This window comes from Pygocentrus nattereri, chromosome 15 (assembly GCF_015220715.1).
Source record: "Pygocentrus nattereri isolate fPygNat1 chromosome 15, fPygNat1.pri, whole genome shotgun sequence".
NCBI lineage: Eukaryota > Metazoa > Chordata > Actinopteri > Characiformes > Serrasalmidae > Pygocentrus > Pygocentrus nattereri.
This window is the reverse complement of record NC_051225.1, coordinates 32184474-32199338: the sequence shown is the minus strand read 5'-3', so window position 1 is coordinate 32199338 and position 14865 is coordinate 32184474. Positions and strand designations below refer to the sequence as shown.

Here is a 14865-nt window from a genome sequence, read left to right as displayed (position 1 = left end):
AGTTTAAACATTCTAGTCTCTACAGCCAAGTAGTGCATCATTTATGAAGTATGGATGTGTCTGAATCCCAAATGACTATTTCTTAGCTATATTTGCACTATGCAGGGAGGAGGGAGCCGTTTGGGATTCAGCGTGAGAAGAGCAGTGTGGCTGGATTGGTGCTAAATAAGACTCATAATGGTAATTTGTTGACCAAAAAGTTCTTATACAGTAAAGGTTTTTGCTAATAGTGCTGTGTTATCATAAGAAAAAGAATGAGCACAATTTACAATGAGGGGTGACCAAACGTTCTTCTCATGCAGTGGTCCTTGGTTGCTTGGCAACCGTACCCTACTCTAAATTAACTTGTATGTCGATTATTATTAATCATAAATTACATTATTCTCTGAAAAATATTGTGTTTTATCACATTTTATGTTGGTCCTGTTTTATAAAAGCAATAAGCCACTTACTAAGATTTTATCACAGGGAGGGAATTTTAAGAACACCCTTCCTGAGATAAAACGGCAGTAACGCAGTATGTAAAGTATGTGCACTTTTCATAGTTGTATTCACAATCACGTGTGGATTTTCTGTTGTTTTTGTTTAAATATGCCTTACACCATGAGACCAGAAGACTGATTTAATATAAGTGATAAAGCCTCACTTTTTAGCCATACTGAAAAATGAGGCAAGCACAAATAACATAAGGACTGATAGAAATTTAAGATTGACATTGATGGGTTAAGTTTTCCCAGCTTACCTGGTGTGGCACCAGTTATGGTTGCATATCTACATATTTCAACAAAATCTATTTTCTTAAAAATCACTGCAGCCTGTGGTGCACCAAAAGGCCAGGTGCTTTCTGGGGCAAGTTTCACTTCATCAGAAAACTTGCGTTTAGAAGTGAAACTCGTCCTGTAAACGTTGCTGTAGCCTCCCTGTACAGTGGATCACTCCTCGTATGTTCGCAGCACTCTGCTTTAATGACTAAGGTCAGGTGTTACGCAAGAGTGTGATTCATAAACAGCATTTAATTTCCTTGAACCTTGTCAGGGAAGAAGAAGGCTGCGTGTGACGTCATCGACGCACTGCCAAACGAGGTGAACCCAAAATGGATGATTGAGCTGAATAGCTGCGCAGGGGAAAAGTCACCTGAGCTGAGCCGAACATTGTACTTGAGCTCAGAGACAGTACAGAGTGCACTCTGCAAAGCCCTGCTGACAATCCACACCCATCCCCCCCCACCCCTAACACCAGACTCATTCGTCCGCCCCAAACCTCCAAAGGCCCCACCTCAAACTCTAACCCAGCCCCTAAGCTACACTAGCTCACGTCCTTCAGCTCGGTGAGGAAAGCCGGCGAAGCCTGGCGATGGAAACTGTGTGGAGCGCCCTGTGTCGACGTTTGTGAATAAATGCAGCAAATCACTTGAATTCGCTTGAGTGTTTCCTTTCTTCTTGGTAAGTGAGCTCAGTTAAGCGAAAGTCTTTTCCACTTACTACTTATCGTTTATCCTGCTTTTGTGATTGTGTCCTGCGTTTGTTTATGTCTGTCAGGTTTGTGAGTTAAGGTGCAGCCTACCTGTAGACTGCTATGGAGTTTGCTCAGAACTTGTTCCCCCTTAAAGTGCCATTCTGCCCTAAAACTAGAATTTAATGTTATTTGTCGTGTTATGTAGTGTTCTATAGCACAGCTTTGTGTCCCTCAGCCTCAGCTGTTTGACAGAATCCCATTTTGGACATATTTCCTTTGCTTAAGGATGCTCGCTGATGGGAAAGCTTATAAATAGAGGTGTGATATTCAACTTCCTCATGGTTACACTTAGCTGGCTTCCTTTAGTAAGAAAAAAACCTCTTTAAGAAAATAAACCACAAGCTTCTTCCCACAGTGCTTGCAGTTTTTCAAACATTAGTCTTAGTCCTAGTGTTTAAACCCGGAAATCTCACTTTCAGGACTATTGTGGCACTGCTGTAGGTGGAGAGCAGATATTTTTAAATATAGATTAAAAATATGTTAAAAATCAGGTCTTATATCATAATATGCTTATTAGACTACAATTAATGTAGGTAAGCTATTGTGGTTACGCAATTCATACTGTCACATTATATGGTTTTTTCAAGGAATTCCCTCATGTCTGTTGAATAGTCACTGTAACAAAGATATTAAACACTTTTTCTTTTCATAGCAGTGTGATCTGTGCAAGATGGATAATCTGAGCGAATGCCACAGTAGCAAGTCTATGGGCTTCTTCTACAACAACAGCAACCAGACAAATGATGGCTGGGAGTCCAAACAGCTTATCGCGGTTCAGAGTGTTGGGTCTATCTTCTGCTGTTTCATCCTGGTGTCCAACGCCATGGTCATCGCCGCCGTCATCACAAACAAGAGGTTTCACTACCCGTTCTATTACCTCCTGGCCAACCTCGCAGCCTCAGACTTTCTTGCTGGAATCGCATATGTGTATCTCATGTTCAACACTGGTGAAGTGTCCCGGACTTTGACTGTGCATAGTTACTTCATTCGCCAGGGCTTGCTGGACACAAGCCTCTCAGCCTCCCTCACAAATCTCCTGGTGATTGCCCTGGAGCGCTACATTTCAGTCATGAACTGGAAAGTTCACAGTAACCTCACTAAGCAGCGGGTTACCCTCCTGATCGTGCTGGTGTGGACCATCTCCATATTTATGGGGACTGTGCCAAGTCTGGGGTGGAACTGTATCTGTAATCTAAAGCAGTGCTCCACACTAGCACCCATTTTCAGCAGAAGCTACCTGATCTTCTGGTCGGTGTCCAACCTGGTTATTTTCCTGATAATGGTGTCCATATATTTGAGGATATATCTCTATGTAAGGAAGAAAACGTCTGTTTTAAAAGCCCACACAAGTGGATCTATGAATCGCAAGAGGACACCAATCAAGCTCATTAAAACAGTGATGACTGTGCTGGGTAGGCTCCATTTATGTTCTCTTTGACTTCTCATTGACCTATATGAAGTACACGAAGCTATACTGTGCAAACCTATATCACAAGGAAAACATCCACTCCGTTTCTCCAAATATCCACCCCAGTTACTCAAACAGACACTCTAGTAACCTAAAGTTCAATGGCAATCACAAAATATATGATTGCCTACACTTTCTTGCAATAATATATAAAAAACATCTCACTGATGGTTGCTTATCAGCAAGTTTCAAGGTCCACACCTTCCTCAAGCGAGAGACTTCATATATGCCGAGTACAGCATTTTTATCTTTGTTTATTACCGAAACTTATCAGATGGTCTAATTAAAAGCAGAATGGATGGTGTTGGCTAGATTTAGGTGCAGCGAACCTTATTAATGTATACTTATCAAAAATGAACAAATAATGAGGTTGAAAGATTATCCCTTCGATTCTGTTGATGGTTAGAAGCATGTTATCAGTCAATGCTTATTGTCTTTCGTTTTTGCAGAGAAGTTTAAATAGCTAATATTGAACAATGTTAGCACTCTACTGTTGTGCTTATTGGGCAAATTAATAAGATGTGGCACAAGTCATGATTACTGTTAATTCGCAAGGGACTGCATTTGCTCACGCTGTACTCGCCAGACAAGATAAGCAACTTGTGCTCAACAGGATATTTACCTTGAGGTTTAGCACAGTGTCAGGTTCACTGGGACTTAGCCTGCATTACAACCCCTTGATTCTTATCTGCAGAGGTTTAAGGTTGATTTTTTTTTGTCTCTTTTGTTTGGCTTTGTCTGTCAGTGGGTGGAACCTGATTTTTTCCCTGTTTGTATAATTTGTAAAAGCCATCCAACTGCCAGGCTTTTTAAAGCATATGTGTTGGAAGTTAACGTTGATGAAAGAGATGAAAGCTTCAGGTCAAAAGATATCTGTCCAAAACAGAAACTGGTGGAGTCCTTCTGCACATGTCTACTCCGAGGCTGTATAATTATCTTTCACAGGGAGAGTCTTTGCGCTGCCTGGCATCTGAACAGAACCGCGAGTTTGAATGACTTGTGGCTTCCAAAGAGAAAGGCTTTAAAAGAACCTCATATTTGATGTCCTTTGAGGCAGTGTCCTCCTTTTGGGCCAATTACTCAAATATGAGAATGGCCTACTTTGGCCAATTATTGTCTTTTTTTTGTTGTTATTGTGAAGAGATTGTTCCAGCAAGGCACTGCATGATGATGATAGATTGTCGTGTGGTTAACCTACACTGGAGTAAGAAGATCCTCAGTTATGTGAGGTACGTCAGCTAGAGATAGAAGATGCCTGATTATGAGCACCATACTACATTCCGTCTTTGTTTTCTTGTGGTACACACAAGGACAAATATTACATTAATCTGTCGTGCGTCTCATCTTTTGAAAAGGGTCGAATTCTACTCGAATGTGTTGCGACAAAATAGCATGCCTGCCAAGCCAGCAGCAAGAAGCAGCTGGAAAGAAACTCTTTTGTGTTTTTTTGGTCCCTGAGCATGCCTGACATGCTCTAATGATAAACTTTTACAGTCCATGATAAAGCAAGGGCAAGGGAGGCTCCCATTCAGATAACCACTGAAAGTTATTTGAAAGGTCTACTCACTCCTGTACAGTTCTGTGTTTTTCAAGGGGAACCTTCACAAATGAAAGATGCTCGTTTTCTTTTGCTTATTTAGATATGTTTGTAATTGAACAAATTGTAACTGTACTGAGACAGATAATAAATAGGGTGCATGCAGTTTTGGCAGCGGGGGTTTCGTCATTCAGCATTATCATATTCTTGGAGCCATGAGAAAAAAAGCCTTATTTTTGGAGCATTCTGCAGTTTTCCATTTTCAGCACTGAGATGTTTTCAACACATGCCTAAATTTATATGTAGCTTATCTTTAAGCCTGTTGAGTTATGTGAGTTTTCAAGATGTGTATGATAATGTTTTAAATGTTTGTGGTCAGTTTGAACCTCTACTGTGCCACAGAAAACACTGAGTAGAATGAATGGATATGTGAAAAGCCTGTGCACTAAATGGCCACATGTGAAACAAACAAGCCCTGCTTCTTTCTCCAGATGTTTTCTAATATGATTAGAGGGGACGGCTGCACGCTTTATATGGGGTCACGCCTACCACAGAGGAATCCCCATTTGATGGGGTTTTGTTGTAAAATCTTTCTGGTTGTTTCTAGTGAATGGCACTGTGGCTAAGTAGGCACATATATCGCTCTTTCAGCTCTGTGTTCTTCTACACTTAGCTGCTGAAAACAGGATCACCATTGTCCTGCTCTAATACAGCCCCATGCATTAAAGAACACTGTTTTAAGCAACAAGCCCGTGCATGTTTTCTGCCTCAGTTCTCTTCTGTTTGTCTGAGCTTGTTCGGTGGCTGACTACAGACAGGATTTCAGGTCATTCTTAAAGCATTCAGGAAGGCTGCTCTTATGCTAGTGAAGTGTGCTTTGTGCCACTATTTTTTCATACTACCCGCACCTTTCCCAATGAGCACAGGCCCACTGAACATGTAGGAGCAGATTTTTTAGGAATTCTTCAGAAAAGTCAGAAACATGACCCACTGCTAGTATACAACAGAGGTACGGGTCTATAGCTCCAGGAGTTGTTTTGGGTTAAGCTAACATCTGTAGGCCTAAAATCTGTAGATCTTTCTAATCTGACTTTGGATAGAACACTAGATTATAGCTGCTCCCACTATGAGATTCTATGAGAAATTGCCAAATGTTGTGATTATTTTACTGATTAATCACGTAATCTGTCATCAAACAATAAAAATGGGCATAATTAAAATAACTAGCAGTAGTTGTTCATTTTCCACCCAAGGTTTAGTTCTACTTAGGCCAGCTCTGCTAAACAGACATTTGAAGCTGGTAAAGGACATTAAGGTGGCATATTTTTTACTTTATATGTAGCAGTTTTACAGAGAATCCTTTGATATAGCTTAACTGAAAGTTACTGGTGTACCTTGTTGGCCTGAGTGGCCTTTCTTCTGAGCTTTTTGGCCTAGACGTAGTTCAAGAAAACGTTTCCCTGCTCATTTTTGCAGTTCATAACAGCAAACATTTACTTTCACTTTTTTATGGTGAACTGCTAAACATGGCTTTATTATGACCAGTGTATGCCCTGTTTGTCACTCAGAATGTTAATAGTCTTGTTCTTTAAAATCAAGTTCAGTTTCAGTCAAGTAATTGTAAGAGCCCCAGTTTGGATGCAGTTTTGTTCAACACATATCTGACTTTCAGATGCCCTTGATAATTAGAACAGTTAGACTCTGGAGGCATCTTCTTCTTTACAAATGCCAAGCCTTGTATAGCATACCTGCATATCTGATTAATCCAGATGTGTAGATGCCAAGGTAAATGTTAACAAGGCTAGCAAAAGGAACATCATTCAGAGATGTGTTTACCAGTAAATCTCTGAAGTAAAATTAATCCATTTAAAGATTGCACCTAGTCAGTCAGCTAATTGCATTGAGATTACTGACAGAAAATTTGTTAATAAAATAATAAAAAATAAAAAACCTGAATATAATGTTCACTATCCTAAAGTGAACTTGCCAAATTGGAGGCTTTAATGGATTTTGGAATATACGTCTAAAGTGCCCTTTGTCCCTTAATGCACAGGTCTCAGCAGGAAGAACAGTAGGAAAGACTTGAAACTCCTGATTTGCATTTAGCCTATTGATGAACAAGGACCATGTTGAAAAACTATTATAAAATGTTCATGCACAAACCTACTTTACACCAACATTCCAAGTACTTTTGATGCCATCAGACATCTTGAATACTTCAAATGCTTCCCATGAATTTGCTTATGACAAGAATGTCCCAGTTTTATTTTGCTTAAAATCATAATGTATGAGAAAAATATATACACACATACAAAACTAGAATTCTCTCTTGGTAGTTTTGGCTGAATTTCTGTAAGCCATTTAATGTGATTGAGAAAAAACATCCGATTGTTTAGTTTGTAATGATTTTTGTCCCTGCCTAGTTCTGGAAACTGATCATTTGGCAATTTATAGAAAAAAAGTGAATGGATCTAAAATAGCTATGCTTATGCTTTTTGCAGGAGCATTTGTGATCTGCTGGACACCTGGCCTGGTGGTGCTGCTCCTGGATGGATTAGAATGTAAGAAATGCAACGTACTGAAGTTCAAGCGCTGGTTGCTTCTTCTGGCCGTCCTCAACTCGGTCATGAACCCCATCATCTACTCCTACAAGGATGAAGAGATGTGGACCACCTTTAAGAACCTGATGCGGTGCGTCTGCAATGGCACCCGCCGTCAGAGGTCATCCAGGGCTAACACCCGTACTAACAACTCAAGCCCAGAGACAAGTAATAGTCTGCGACTGTCAGAAGAGAAAAAGACGTCTACTCAGGATATGCTGAAGACTTAAGGACTTTGATTTGTTGCGTGGTTGCATATAAGAGCATGACTGATTCTTTATATATAACTTTCCTGAACATTGTAGCATGGTCAATGTAGTACAGTAATCCTACTGGATCTTCAGACTGATGTTTCATATTAACATGAAACTTATCATTCAGCCTTGTGGGATTTGTCTGAAAGTAGAGATCAGTGCATTTGTAGGGCTGTCCCGAATACAGTTTTGGGCTCTGGAGCTTCGGGGGTAATAAACAGCGAATATTCGATGGGGTGAGCGGGTTTGGGTGCAGAAAAGTCATTCAGAAAAACCGCATCCGAAGCTTGCTTTGAAAACACATCTGCAACTTCAACCACTATAAAATCTGAATCTCCACGCTACTTTCCCCACAGCACAGCTTGACATAGTTTACCAGGCCCGCCAACCTCTTTCAGCAGTGGGCATGCACAGGTTAACCAGAGCTTTACGGAGGTGGTCTAACTCGAGGGGGAATACATTGCAGCCCTAGTAAATGTACAGTACGGTGTGGCACTGTTTGTAGCCACCCTGGAATACATGCTGTTTAGCACCACGTTAGCATGATGTTCACTGCTGTGAGTGAGCAGGATGCCAGGTGCGTCAGCTGAGATGGTATATATTTCCACATATTAACAGTGCAATTAAAAAGTATAAACATTGTATAAGTGCTGACAGAATGTATTGTGGTGTTGCCATACGGTGTTGCAAGTAGTTCAGTTTTTTAAAAGAGAGTTAATGTTTCTGTTGGACTATTTTAGGCTAATTCAAACAAGGACTTTTATGTCAGTTATATCCACTGAATATGAGTAGAGTGGTGGGTTTTCTGGTTCCCAGAATAGAGCAGAGGGATGTTTTTTTGCTAGAAAGGCTGTGTTTCTTCTTGGTTGGTGCTGTTTTCAGCAAATTAAAAATAAAGCTGCGTTATGGACCATGATCTTGAGTCAACCAAGTTTCTCCACAGAACCGCGAACACTGTAGAACTTTACAGGTTGCCTTTATTGATAGCATATATTTAAAAAAAAAGAATATCTGAATATCAAAAATCCCAATAGACCAATATTTGAATAGTTGAAGATTTGGGTCCAGCCCTATGCATTTCTTTCTGTTTTACCTCAAATGTTTGTTGTTTTTGTTACTGTAACTATCAGATTTATTTTCACATTTTATTGAATATTTCTGCAATATAATGCAAGCATTTTGTGCGTGCCTGTTGATTGCTTTTATATCTGTACAGTACTGAATTTTGACAGAGTTTTAAATATTTTATATAGCAAGGCACTTTAAATCAGTCAATCCTGGTTTCCCAGAGGATTAAGTCTAGTCTTGTACTAAATTGTTGTTAGTCATCATTGGAAATGCTTTTAGTTTTGAGGCCTAATCTGAGCCTGGGAACCTGGCTCTCTGTAACATAATCTGATCTATATGTATTGTTCTTATTTTAGCAAAATAAGTCTAGCACTGTACATATATATGTGTGTGTGTGTGTGTGTGTGTAAGTATGTATGTATGTACATTGCTGAGCAAATCAACTCAGTGTTTAGAACCCAGAACTGTGGTTTTACAATTGTATTTTATTTTAATAATTTTCTATAATATAGATACAAAGTTACAATCATTTTCGCAGATGTTGCCTGAGTTCAGTGAGGGGCCTCCAGGAAAAAGCGATGCTGTACAAGTTACAGCACATTGTTGACTTAGTTAGGCCTGATTTTAAATGGATGTAAAGACAGTTCAGATGAAACTACAGAGCAAACACCAGACAGCCCCTACAGTGCTCTGCTCAGTGGATCAGATAAGGAGGAGCCGGACATGGCAGTTCAGAGGTGAAAATATGTTCCAGGAGAAAAGTATGTTAACTTATCCTTGTACAAAAAAAAGTATTCCCACATTACTATTGCAAATACTTAATATATTCAATCTTTCCAGAAATGGTTAAAATATTAAGGTATCATATAGGATCGATTTCCCCAACAGGGATTAAGTTTAAAACATCATTCTGAATGGAGATTCTCTATTGAAAGAAAAATGCAGTCCAGGATTAGGCATAATTCCCATAGAGTTATCTTTTTTGTTTAGTAGAAACTGATTTAGCTTATTTCTGCTAGTCTCATCAAGCCGCAGCCATTATGTCATGCTCTGGCATCTAGATTTGTGGTTTCACCACTGCCTAGAGAGAGTGTGAATTGTTGTGCAAACCGCATAAAAATGAAGAAGACAATTATTCCTGTTGTGACATTTCTTTACTAATAGTGTATTAGTTAAAAAACACTGGATTTTGCTGTAATCTGTCCAGTCTATGTAGATGTCCTGCAAATCATGTGGACATTACTGCTAACAAAGGAGACAACAACCCAGAGCAAAATGAAGCAGGCCTGTTGACTCATTTGCACACACCACTGTAAACCTGTTTCATCTCTCTCATTGTTGGACTGATCTCAAGCACATTACTTATTACCCCACTCTGAAGCAATACTGAGTGACGCATCAACACACCTGATAATTACAACAGGTACTGTAACCGGCTCATTCTAAGCATGCCTTTAAAACCTGCAATGACACAGTTAAATATCTGGTACCTGATGTAGAGATAGTTGTGGGAAACCACCTTTAGCTGGCTCTGCTTAGAAAGAGCCGATATGACACTTCCACAAGATCTTAAGCAACTGCTCATGTAAGGCGTGCTGGGCTGTTACTTACACCCCCATAAACAGGATGATTTACACTTCCGGTGAGGAGTAATTCCAGACAGATTACTCCTCACTGTAGCATGAAAGCCAAAGACTGGAAAGATCTGGCCTTGTCACGTCACCGCTATAAACAGGAAATGTATACAAACCGTGGTACACATGGACGAGTGCCTTGTTAGAGTAGCTGCGGTTCATCTGTTGGCTTGAATACATCTTGAGATTTCAAGGTGAACTGGTTCTTTTTGGCATCAAGTGGACTCAGGATTTCCTGCACTCAAGAGATTGTTAATTGACCACATTGAGGGCATAATTGAGGCAAAATTGCATCTGATTACTGCTGGGTATATAGATAGAATGACGACTGGAGAAGACGAGTGGATGGTGGAAATCTTCGAAAACAAAAACAAAAACAAAACAGCATTAACAAAAAAAGCCACAGACAGGGACCAACCAAAACAGTAGTTCCAATGCTTAATCTTCTGCACGATTAAAGTCCTGGAATCATGGTCTACTTTGAGAAAACATAGGCAGAGTCTAATATGAAAATTTGTGATTGTTATTGTTTATAAATACCAGAGTCTGCAACACTTTACTGGAACCTTACCACATAACGCTGCCATAACTATAAAAATGACATGGCAGAGTCATGACAGCTTTTGTTTAGTAATATAACAGTGCCACGTATAATTATTGGTAATGGTAACATGACACTATTATATTACTGGACATAATCTGTCATGACAACTCATAGCAACATATGACACATTTATGGCATGTTTATGTCAGTGTTGTTAGCAGGTTCAAGTAAAGCGTTACCAGATAGTTTTCCCCTGTTTTGCCTTATCATCAACCATCTGATGAATATGAATATGTTATTTACAAGGAGCCCTAGGTATTTTCTGTAGATCAGCTGTATAGTAGAGTTGGAAGTCCTTGATTTTGGCTTTAATGGTCCTTAACATTTAGACGGTCAAAGAAGTCAAATGTACATAGTAGCCTGAGTTTAACCTGCTGAACACCACTGTACTATCTCTATAATAATGGCTGAATATCTGGTAGGGATGGTTTCTAGGATATAGATTAAACCTAGTCTTAGATTAAACTGTAATGCCAGAGGTGTTCTACTATTAAAAATCCCATTTGGTCTAAGTTTAGGCTTAACCTAGGTCTTGGAAACAAACCCTGTAGTGTTTAAGTAGCATTACTGGTTTAATTCTTTCTACAGTTGTTTAAATTTGTTATTTTCATGCGTCACTTTAAGACCCATAACACTTTTTTCAGTGGGATTTGAAAGTTTGTGATTAGCACTGAATATTTAGCTTTTTTATTAAATATAACATTCTAATCTTTTGAATGAAAGAATCTATCAGCTGCTCAGTGTTTGTCTGTTGGCTTTCTTGTAGGCTTAATTCCGACTGTATCCCTGATGTATGGTTCCTTGATTATTGCTATTGCTATGTATAATTCTAGGCCTATGTGAGTAAAGAAAAAATAATAAAAGCATGCAAAACCTATAGGTTTGCAATATTGCCATACTCTGACCAAACTGTTTGAATTCTAATAAAAATTGTTCACACACATTTTGGATGAACACATTCTTTGCATTTTTACACAGAATGAGAAGTACAAGGAACAGGTAAAAAAAAACCAAAAAAAAAACCAATCAAAACACTCCTCCTGTCTCCAGGAACATATCTATAACATCTGTGTCAAAACCAAACGTGATTTTCTGTTTTAATTAGCTTCAAAGTGGAGTTCTACTGGGAAAGGTTTGCCAACCTGGTTTACAGTTATAGTTTAATCCCAGCTACAATTTGACTTTCTCCCTCCCTGCCTCCCTCCTTGCCGACATGCAATATTATCTCAGGGGCCACCCAACGTCAAACCTCTCATGTTCTCATGTGTGTCATATAAACATTGTGGGTGTGTTGCTTTGTGCAATCCGTACTGTAATTACAGTGTATTTCAAATTCCAATAAAACAACACAGCTGGGAGAAAGCATAGTGCTCATGGTTTATAGGAAGTTGGTTTTGTGTAATTGTGTGAAGCTTTTGTTACTGAGTTTTATGCAGAAGGAAATCTAGAACTTTAGCCTTGCACATAAATGCTGATTTTGAAATCCAAAGTGAGGCCTTGTATGAGGTGTTGTGTACAAGTAGGTAGTTTTTTAATGACAACTAGATTAGTGGACTTAATCCTGTAAATAACAAGCTTTTATCCAGTTACTAACATTAGGACTTGTTCTGTAACTGCAGTTGCTTGCTTGGTAATGTTAATTAATATTATTTAGCATTTTGCATACAAATAAGGGAGCCAGATTTTTGGGAGAGAGGGGCAAAGTCGAAGTTATCTTAACTAAATTAAGATATATTATTGCGAACTATTGGCCACATTGACCTCACTGCTTCCAGTGGTATCAGAGCTGGTTTATGAGGAGCCAGGCCTTTTCCTATTTCCCCTGTTATATTAAAACATGACTGCAAAATGCCAGAGAGCACCCGTCAGCGAGTCCTCAGTGAATGAGAATAAATGAAGCTAAACGGTTAAAAACTAAAAATTAAAATTGTTTCTAATCACTTGCTCAGAACTTTCCTCTAATTTTAAACAATACAAGGATGCATTTCACTAAAAAAAGAAAAGATAACTTATTTGTATTTTTCCTTTTTTCTACAGCACACAGATTTTGTGGAGTGGGAAGCTAGCATTACTGCTACAAAGTGCTGATTGGTTGGCGAGCGAAGCAGCTAATTGGTTATTTGTGTTCACTGACGACATATGGACGTACAGAATGTGCCATTTTACATTCCCATAACTCGAGTTCAAAAGCTCTAAGAAATGTAATCGTGTTGTTAAAATGTTTTATGCAGTTCTGTGTTCAGGAAATGAATGTAATTTCTTATATTAAAATTCTTATATTAAAATTTATGATTTTGCTCAGATGCTCCACCATAACCCATTCATTTTGGACTCTCTTGGGAGTGCACTCTAGCATCTGAGAAAACCCAGAAGACATTATGGAGTGGTAATTCTCCTCTCCACAAGTTCTCTTAGTGGTTCTGCTCCGTTTCATCTGTATCCATATGCCATGGAGTATGGACAGAAGGCTCCATCTGTATCCGTATTTAATGATGAGCATAAATGAGCCTTAACTCTACATTTTATTCATGATTAGGGTCACAATGAGCCATGATTAGAAGATGTACCAAGGAACGAAAACCAAAATCATTTTCATAGAATATTGTGGAAAACAGGACAAGGCTGAAGTTATTCTCACGATTTTTACCTTAAATGGTGTTGCAGTTGCTGTGCAAGACCTGACCACCAACTCTGTCTCCATCAGATAAACAGTACTTTCCTCTTTGAGAGAGAGGAGAAAATCAAGAAAATCATTTTGTCCCTTCAAAAAAAAAAAAAATCAGTCCGCCTTGGGAGCCATAACATTTTATGTCCATTAATTTAAGTAACGTTTTACCATCTTAGCCGTAGTGTCTTGTGTGCTAATGTACAAGGATAGGCTAAAAAACCATGAATGAAAACGAAGACTTACTTTGCTGTGCTTTAAGCTTTAGCTCAGCTATAGCTGCTTTTCTTGCATCTCCAGCAGGAAAAGTAGAACAATTTCTTGTAAAATGTCTCTAAGCATCTAAAAGTCTTCTGGTTGCAGATAAAATGTATCAGGAAACTAGCTGGAGTGATTATAAATGCAGATGAATCCATTCCTCTTCAAATTATCGATGTTCATCTTAAATCTTTCTGTTTGCCTTTTTGTTAACTACTAGCTAGGTGAGATTATTATCTGCATTACTGTGTGACTGCGTGAAACCTTCAGGGTTAAAGGATGAATTAGCACTTGTAGGCTACATTAACTCCAGTGTTTAAGACCATATATTGTTAAAAATGTGTTAGAACAATTAGCAGAACTTTATTGAAAAAAGAGCCACATGCGGCTCTGGTGGTTGGTTAGTGTAGTGGATAACACCTCTGCCTTCTATGCTGTAGACTGAGGTTCAATCCCCACCTGGGTAAACACCCTACTCTATACCAATAAGAGTCCTTGGGCAAGACTCCTAACACCACCTTCGCCTACCTGTATAAACTGATCAAATTGTAAGTCTCTCTGGATAAGAGCGTCAGCCAAATTCCATAAATGTAAATGGAGCCACATGTTGCTGCTCCTGCACTGTAAGAAGACAACACTCACTCTGAAAGAATGTGTAGCTGTCAGGAAGCTTTTACTGAGAAAGGGAGACAGACACAAAAAAGCATTGGCCAATTAAAACACAGAAGCTGCTGGTGTTCTCACCCCAGAGTCCAGACCTCAACATCACTGAATCTGTTTGGGATTACTTGGATTGTGAGAAGCAGATTTTTTTGAAAAAATGAAATTGAGCTTCCTGAAAAGAATGGAAGCTGTAAAAAAATGCAAAGGGTGGACACAGTAAATGCTGAAAAAAATGTTATACTATAGTTTGAGACCTCTCAAATTTCTATTATATATATTCTATTTAATTTTCTATTAAATATATGTTTTCTCCTTTTTCTGATGCTGAAAAAAAACAAAGAAAGAATAACTTAGCAGTTGCTTTGACCACAGATTCATGCATAAAACATATTTCTCATGGTATATCACAATTATATTGATAAACATCACATTAATCATTAATCCAAAAGGATGAAAATGGGGAATGGCAGTTTGTAAGGAGTAAGCGTTTTTATGTCCCCCTGGGCAGGTGCTCCAGCCTATGAAGCAAACTGTAGGACCACACTAAAAACATGATTTTATTAAAACAAAAAAGTAAACTACGCATAACTCTTCAGTGC

At 38.8% G+C, this 14865-nt stretch overlaps 1 protein-coding gene across 2 annotated transcripts; it reads left to right on the top strand.

The window, feature by feature from the left end:
* Positions 1–1288: 1288 nt before the first annotated feature.
* lpar3 (lysophosphatidic acid receptor 3) lies at positions 1289–11623 on the top strand. Of its 2 annotated transcripts, none has more exons than XM_017702380.2 (3): positions 1289–1442; positions 2168–2927; positions 7022–11623. In XM_017702380.2, exons 2-3 carry the CDS (start codon positions 2186–2188, stop codon positions 7348–7350), a joined length of 1071 nt encoding a protein of 356 aa, XP_017557869.1. In that variant the 5' UTR covers positions 1289–1442; positions 2168–2185; the 3' UTR covers positions 7351–11623. The 2 variants fall into 2 exon arrangements, with proteins under 2 accessions (XP_017557869.1, XP_017557870.1); XM_017702381.2 differs by having other exon boundaries at positions 1320–1442; positions 2171–2927.
* Positions 11624–14865: the final 3242 nt, after the last annotated feature.